At 32.9% G+C, this 8,827-nt stretch overlaps 1 protein-coding gene across 1 annotated transcript; it reads right to left on the reverse strand.

Moving 5' to 3' along the window:
* Positions 1 to 1,687: 1,687 nt before the first annotated feature.
* Positions 1,688 to 7,629, reverse strand: LOC111892780 (uncharacterized). The gene is made up of 3 exons (XM_023888829.3): positions 7,126 to 7,629; positions 2,152 to 2,387; positions 1,688 to 2,049 (listed from the first exon to the last, which is right to left on the reverse strand). The coding sequence occupies exons 1-3, from the start codon at positions 7,588 to 7,590 to the stop codon at positions 1,803 to 1,805; spliced, it is 948 nt and encodes a 315-aa protein (XP_023744597.1). The 5' UTR covers positions 7,591 to 7,629; the 3' UTR covers positions 1,688 to 1,802.
* Between the last annotated feature and the right edge of the window lie 1,198 nt (positions 7,630 to 8,827).

Raw genomic sequence — 8,827 nt, forward strand, 5'->3', positions numbered from 1 at the left:
AACTTGATAGGATGAATTATGGAGAGAAAGGATTAAATATGATTTATTAATATATTATGAGAATAATATATTAAAGGAGAAATCATATTGTTTAATTAATATTAGTCAATAATTAATTGGTAATTAGTTTTGTGACTAAAAGAGATTAATTAAACTTATGGAATTGTAATTATAAGATAATTGCAATTTGGGCCATGGATTGTCTTAAATCAAGAGGTGGACGAATTCTTATGGGAAGCCCATAAGGAAATCGTCCATGGTCTTGATTAAAGGAGTCTATGGGTTGCTTAGGGCTTAAGCAACCAAATTAGGGTTTCCTTGCTAGATAACCCTAATAGCCTCACTATATATAGAACCCTTAAGGCTCAAAAACATGGGGGAACTTCTTTTCTAGGGTTAGAACACGTTTTGGGCAGCCTCTAACCTCTCTCCTCTTCATCCTCTTGCTTATGGTGTTTGTGAACCATTAGAGGAGTGACACTTGTGACTCTAAGCCTTCCAAAGTCAATTCAAGGAGGAATTGGGATTGTTATTGCTACATAACAATCAAGGTAATATCTTAAACCTAATTATATGTTAATATTGATTTCCATATGCTAGAATTAGGGTTTATAGTCTTGGATTCAAAGCATGTACAATAGAGAAACCTAGATCCATGCATTAGGGTTTGTATGAGCACATAGGATGTCTTATGACCAAAACCCATCACTAATGGTACATAAATGTTTGAAGTTGGCTCCAAAGTGCTTACATGTTTGTCTTTGATGAAGCCAAGTGACAAGTCAAAAGATTGGTAAGGTCACTTAGGTGGAGATTGTTGGAACATGGAAAAGTGATCCTTATGCAATTCGAGATGAAGACTTCCGAGCTAAAGATTGAGTTTGAAGTAAAGATGTTTCGAAGTGAAGACTTGTCTGAGATCTATGGTTGTTTAGAAACATTTTTTTGTCTGTAATGCATTAATTGTTGCAAGTACTATTTTGTATTGTTCTTATTGTTTTCAAATATAGTACAAGAGATAAGATCAACAACAACGAATGTGTCAATTTGTTGATCTTCAAAAGTCTCTCAGTCCATGCGCACTTTATCTGATTTGTTTTTTAGTCACTCCTTGACTATTTAAGGAGTTGTCATCTTTATATCAAGATAAAGAAGTGTTCACCTTTTCACTCTAATCAAGAATCATCCAGACATTCATTCTCTCTTACATTCTTCTTGTGCTTGAATTACTTTACATTGCTCATACTTATTATTATTCCATATTAAGCACTTTGTTGATTGTCTCTATTCCGAGACAAGACTGGTTTATCAGACTTGATCGGATCTTCATTACAAACAAACATTGATCTTAAGTTAATTCAATGTTTGAGTTATCAAACCTTGTCCGCACAAATCCTTGTATTTAGATCGACCATATAGGATAATATTTTATTAGCAAACATTATTCTAAAATGATTCTTGAGCATATAGATTCAACAATTTGTTCCTCCCATTTTGGTCTAGAAATGGAGTATCACTAAAAGTGATTAGACTTCAATTAAGTATTAATAAGATGTGGTAACTAGCAGATAACATGTACAATAAAAGAATGGAAATGAAAAGTAACAGTGTAAGAACATGCATTGAATACATGTCATTTGCATGATTTTGATTGTAAAGTAAAGTTTGTAGTGAAATTTTTTGAATGTAAGGTAAATTTTAATGTGAAAACTATTGAATGTAAAGTAAATTACCATATGGAGTAGCTACATCAATCATATCCAAATTACAAGAAAACACACCTACATACACTTATGAATTAATTAGAACTTGGTAATGAAGTCGTAAATATGGTTGTTGATCTCTTGTGGCTTCTCTTGATTGATGAAGTGACCAACTCCTTCCATGACCACCACTTGTTCCAGTCCTGTTACCCATTCCTTGAATCCACCGCCATGGATGTATTCTTTTATTCCTGGAAAGTTATATGTTATGTCTATATCTCCTACTATGAATTTCACCGGGACTATAATTTTAGATCCTGTCCACGCTGCACATAGTTCCCAGTTTCTGTAATCAAAACAGTTAGAACCCAATTAGATAAGTAACCCTACAACGTCAAATTACAAACTAAATAATAAGTAATTAAGAAAGTTAGTTTTAATTACATACAGATCAAAACAACGGTAGTAATTGAATGGTCCTGCAAATCCCGTGGCATGATATTTGGATGCAAAGTAGTCGAGGTCTTCTTCTGTAAACCAACAAGGTACCGTGGTTTGATCTGGTTTAAACAACTTTGCATAGTCTTTAGGCATCATTGGTGGGCTTGGATTTCGTTTGAAATAAAATGACGCCAATAGTTTTTTGGTATCCACTTTTGCAAACTCTTCTTCCCATCCTATTTCCTGTAGTTGTCGAACATACACTATTCTAGAACATCAATATTTTCCATAAAAATACTGTTTTTCATGCATGCTTGTTCTTGAATTAGATATGAAGATATTAAATTATTATATATATATATATATATATATATATATATATATATATATATATATATATATATATATATATATATATATATATCAAAGTATTTTCCAAAATATCATGGAAGATAATAAAACATTCATTTGTTAAATTTGGTATCACAAGTATTTCAAGAAAAACCAAGTCTTAATGAATGACTAGTCATATATATGAATTATATATGCCATTTTTCAAAGAGTTGTGTATATGTTGTTCTTTCATTCCTACAAGAAATATAATATATTTTCAAGAAAATTAAAGTTTATCGATTGGGAACTTATTATTTTTACTATATTACTAATTACCATCATTATTGCTAGTGTATCGTACATCGATGCGACACGGTCTTACAAGTAGCTATATATGTTGGAGTCCCCATTCTCTCCACAAGGGATCTTTTGGATAGTTAATATGGGCTCCACATATATTTACATGGTATCAGAGTCAGCGTCTCGCACCGCCGTGACTCAGCATATACTTGTCTATCCTCATCGAGCCTTCGACTACAAGGGAGATTGTTAGTGTATCTCATATCGGTGCAACACGACTTTATAAGTGGCTATATATGTTGGAGTCCCCCTTCTCTCAACGAGTGTTTTTTTGGAGAGACAATATTAAGCTCAACATATATTTACAATTATCATTAAGAGTTTGTAAATTAATATGAGAGATGTAGAAAATGAATGCCATTAATTATACAACCTTCTGTATATCAAAATTAAAGATCATTTGTACATAGATTTTAAAATACTATGATTTTCTTTTCTAAAGAAAAAATAATAATATCACACACTAGAGATGACTGATCATACCATTTATCACTATATTTGATTTGAATTTTGATGAAGTTAAAACACTTATCATGCCTCCATTTATAAAGTGGTGTTGATGGATAGTTAACCAAAACATAATTTTATTTCAGAAGATTAACTAAAGCTATTGGTTTGTTAATTTTGTGAGCCTAAACCTAAACCTAAACCCAACTGAAGAAATGTTTTTATTTGAAATTCATTATCAGGTTATCTGATTGATCATTTACTAACTAATAAATGTGTGTGAAAACTAAAATCTTCATATTAAAATTCTAAATGAGGATAATCTTTGGATACAATATTTTAGAAGGTCAAAACAATAACTTCAAATTTAAAGTTTAAACAAATATTTCCAAATATTAACAAAAATAAATAATATCGCCTACTTGTAGTTTTGTAGTATGTAACTTAATAAGGGGTTTTCTAAAATATTCTATAAGGGCACATATAAGAAGTATTAATTATGAAAAAATATTACCATAAATGTAAAATTCATTTATTATGGAGATTATGAATGCATTTCACATTTAAATATGGTAATATTAATGATAATTAATACATTTCACATTTAATTATGGTAATATTATTATTAATTAATGATTCTTATGTATGCCCTTAGGACACATATTAGAAAATCTCACTTAATAAAAATCAGTACACTTTTTGGTTTTTCGAATTCACTTTTTGACTGTTTTTTGATTTTAGATATTTTAAACATACCTCGTAAAGACATGATGCATCAGCTGATAGAAACTTAATCCAATTCCAAGAATAGCCATATATTATGTATTAGTGTACATGTATCTAGGTCATAAAGTTAGGTTAATGTTGTATTTCTTAACCTATTATGTGGCTCGTACTTTTGTAATTTCTTGTGAGGAAAACTATTTCACAAGAAATTATATTAGCTTAAAATGATATCATACTCTCTCTCTCTCTCTCTCTACTAATAATAATAATGGTCAACACCCCACTTATACTTCCAATAAAAACATACAAATTACCAACATCAAATTATATTTCCTACTAACCCTAAACATCAACAAATTAAGCTATGATGTGTGGCGTGAACTGGTTGAGACCCACTAAATCTGTTACAACGACATCAGCCATCTCGACGGATCTCCTCTCCAAACGAAACTTTCGACACAAAATGAAATAAATTTTTCTCTATTTTCAAGATGTGGATTTATGGAACTATCACTTATTCTTAGCATGATCCTCACGAAGGGTACTAATTCCCCAATCTATGTGGAAAAGTATCGAAGACCTTTTTATGGAAACAAAGATGGTTGGACAATGAATTCCACATAATTGTTCTAGGTGATTGGTCAATCTCCCAATATTTACAGAAGATTAAGCTTCTTTCTAATTTATTGGCTAATATTGACGCTCCGTTCCCGAAAAGACTTGTTACATACCTTATCAAGAGATTTACTCCTTAATTTGAGAACATCGCTATTGTTATCAGACACTGTGTTTTTATCTCACGAACTTCCTCAAAGCATGTTTAATACTCCATCCGTCCCAAAATTATTGTGCATAGATAAAAAACACATAGATTAAGGTAACATTAATTAACACTAACTTTATTAAATGAAATGACAAGTGTACCATTTTGTTACATATAATTCCATGGTGGTTGCATTTAATGAGGGGTATTTTGGTAAAAGTGATATTTATTTTTAGAAGTAGATTATTTTTTTCGGACACACCAAAAAGGAAACATGGACTATTAATTTGGGACAGAGGGAATACTTCTTTTAGAGAAGCAATGTCTCTCTAAAATGTGCGTCACACAAGTGATCTACTCTAAACACTTACATTCTCGAACAGTTTTGCATGCGGATTCGAGTCCCATCTTATATCATATTTGTTTGTTAAAACTCTTGGAACCCTCACAACCAAAATAGCAGGCCGTCTCAACATCGAGGGCATAAAATCTGACAACCGTCGCCCCTCAGTCACGTCTTATGATTAGTAGTAGCAACTTCCACTACCTTGGCAAGCATATTCGTCTTCATGTAATAAAAACACTAGTAATATGTCGTGGCATGCTTACCAACTTAGCAAGCATATTCGTTGTTTTTTTTTCTTGTTCAATTTCTAAGGTTCCAAATTTGTTTAATATTGTTTACTTAAATTTATAGACATCCCTATTACCTATTTCATACTACATATAGTTTTTTGATCATTTTTCCATTTTGTCAAGATTTACACATTAAGACGTAAAAATGATGTATTTGCCAAAATTTTATATTTTCACGCTTATGTAAAAACTCAGTTCATTTGTGAAATAAAGTTGTTACGATGCATGGGCGGATTTGATAACCACAAATTCCACTCACTTTTCGACCAAAAGTGGCATACCCTTTTTTTAGTGTCCTTGCACAACCCAACAAAACAAAACGAGATGTGAATGTATGACCATAACTCTAAATAACATCACTCATACTCTCATATTCCATGCTCATCTTCCACCAATATAGTTGGTGGAAGCCTTACATATGGCAATTTACCTCTTATACATTACCCTATCTGTGACTACCCACAATCAAATCATGTTCATCGAACTCTTTAACTAACCCCCACCATTTTCCCACTTTATTGTTTTTGGGTGCCGATGGTACCCTCAGATCCATACACATAAAAAAAAACTACCCTTACTCTCAATATTGTGTCTTCCTTGGTCACTCGACTTGTCATTGAGGTTTTAGATGTCACGACCTATCCACTCATCATCTCATGCCATGTTGTTTTCCATGAAACCTCCTTTCCTTTCCGCTACATGTCACCTCCGAGTTCTCCCACTTTTGACGACTCCACATACTTGTCTCCCATATCCCATCAATTCCTCTGCCCGATGTCAGTCTCCTATGACGCTATCACACCACCACCATCCGCCACTATTTATGACCCAACAAACATTGACTATCCGACTAAACCTTATCCCCACTTGGAACAATGCCGAACCAACAATCCACACTACCACTACTCAGGCTACCCCTCTCGGCACTTAACCCCCACCCCATGCCATCTAAGGCCATCTTCAATGGGAGTTTAATGGAGAGTTTAATCTCATTAAACTCAAAATCCCCATTGTGGGAAAATGACTAAAATTCAATAGAATGGGGAGTTCAATCCCCATTGAACTATATACTCTCTCTCCTCACACACACACACACACACACACACATATATATATATATATATATATATAATTATTTTTTATTTTAAATTCTTAATTAATGTAAATTTTAATTGTAGTTTTTAATTTTTATTTTCATGCTAATTACTTTTTTAATTAATAACAATAAATAAAAAGAAAATGGTAAATGACGTGGCAATCCATTAAATTGTATAGAGTTTAATGGAGTGTAGAGTTTAATAGGTAAAATTGTATAGTGAGTGGAATGTACATATGTTAATCCGTTGAACTCATGTGAGTTCAATGCATTGAAGATGGTCTAATGGCCACAAATGCCCTTTGAAAGAATAAATCATTTACCACTAGTGTTTGTTTTAAATATGTAGATTTTTATTTTCTGTGTGTAAAAGCTTTGATACAAGGTGTATATGTTTAAAATTTTTTATTTTCAGTGTGTAAAAGCTTTGATACGAGATGTATATGTTTAAAAAATTTTATTTTCTGTGTGTAAAAGCTTTGATACGGGGTGTATATGTTTAAAAATTTATGTGTCCATAATAATAATAATAATAATAATAATAATAGAGAATTCATCTAACATGTATTATTTAAAAGAAAAAAATGAAAATGAAAACGAGGGTAGTAATCATGAATCACCTGGAACCTGCAGATGTAGAAATCGTCGCCAAAAGTCTGTCGCATGAACTGGACAGGTTTCACCAAGGGATTCCTAGGATTATAAACGACGCTCATGTTAACCAAAGCCTTGATACGGTCTGGCCGGAAAAGACACAAGTACCATGAGATTATAGCACCCCAGTCGTGACCCACCAGGAAAACCTTGTCCAGCTCCAACGAGTCAAGCAAGCACACCAGGTCTCCGACGATGTGGAAGGCCGTGTAGCTGGTGGAGGAAGGCGGTGCTTCCGAATCTCCAAAGCCACGAAGGTCAGGTGCGATGGCACGGTAGCCTTTGGAGGATATATACAGCATCTGGTGACGCCATGTGTACCAGAGCTCCGGGAAGCCATGGACGAAAAGCACGGCAGGGCCTTCTCCGATCTCAGCCACGTGCATAGTGATGCCATTTACTTTGATCGACTTATGTTGTATATTCTCCATGTCTGTTTTTGTTTTTGTGTGTAGATTAATGTAGTTAGTAGATTATTCGTTTTTTATAAGGTTTGATTTGCGTTGGTTATTAGTCCATCGGCCCTCGACAGAGGAGTGTGCGTGGGGGCGGTGGGGCTACACCGAAAAAGAAAAGGCAGCAATAACAATGTTATTAAAGATCAATAATGCTCGTGAATGTAAAAGTGGGAGAACCGTTATGAGTAGATATGTTGATTTGATTTTGAGGGTGCAAACTATTAAATCTTTAAAAAATCAAATGCTCTGTCGTCTATGTCCATTGTCCAGTAACCAAGGGCCTTTCATTACTAGTTCGTTCAAATAGAAGCCGACCTAAAAAAACTCATGAAGTATGGATGGCAAAAAAATAAAAAACATAAAGCTATTTTATATTAACGAATGACAAAAGAAAATGATATCGGAAAAAAAAAAAATACAAAAATACACTTTTCATCATTTTTTTAAGTATCAAAGGTCGGAGGAATTAAGGTTTATACACTACAAGAAAATTTCAACTTAGCCACGGAAAAATTCCATAACAAAAGGTTAAAATTTCGTAGCTAAAGTTGATTAACTTCGGAATTTGCTACACAAATTTTTAATTAGACTTCGTTGCTTTTTTTCTCGTAACAAAATGTTTAGCTACGGAATTATAACTCTGTAGAAATTTTGCTATGACATTTTCTACGATATTTATTTCATTGCAATTTGAGATCCATAGCAAATTCCGTAGCAAATTTTCTGTAATCAACTTTGTAGCAATGTTTTCGTAGCAAATTCCGTAACAATGTGTTCATAGCAAATTCCGTAGGCGTTTTTCCATAGCAACTTCCATAGCCATTTTTCCATTGCAAATTCCATAGCAAATTTTCCGTAACCAATTCCGTAGCAATTTTTTTCATAGCAAATTCCGTAGCCGTTTTTCCATTGCAATTCCATAGCCATTTTTCCATTGCAAATTCCGTAGCTAATTATGTAGTATTTGTTGCGTAGTCAACTCCGTAGGGATTTTTCCATAGCCAATTCCATAACGATTTTTCATAGCAAATTCCATAGCATATATTCCGTATAATTATTCAATAAAACGAGGTTATTCATTTCAATTATTTACATCAATTTATAAAAATTTAATTAATATAAAACCAAAAGTAACAACATATTTCTATAGAAACTAAAAGAAATATCCAATACATTAAAAGATACATATTTCAAAATCAAAAGTCGCTAC

The sequence above is a fragment of the Lactuca sativa genome, chromosome 5 (genome assembly GCF_002870075.4).
Source record: "Lactuca sativa cultivar Salinas chromosome 5, Lsat_Salinas_v11, whole genome shotgun sequence".
NCBI lineage: Eukaryota > Viridiplantae > Streptophyta > Magnoliopsida > Asterales > Asteraceae > Lactuca > Lactuca sativa.

Bases quoted from the DNA above. Each gene is read 5' to 3' on its own strand.
- LOC111892780 (XM_023888829.3), bottom strand. From the start codon at position 7,590: ATGGAGAATATACAACATAAGTCGATCAAAGTAAATGGCATCACTATG. The intron at 2,388-7,125 runs GTGATTCATGAT...CGACAACTACAG, and splicing joins TCTACATCTGCAGGTTCCAG to GAAATAGGATGGGAAGAAGA. The intron at 2,050-2,151 runs GTATGTAATTAA...TTTTGATTACAG, and splicing joins TACTACCGTTGTTTTGATCT to AAACTGGGAACTATGTGCAG.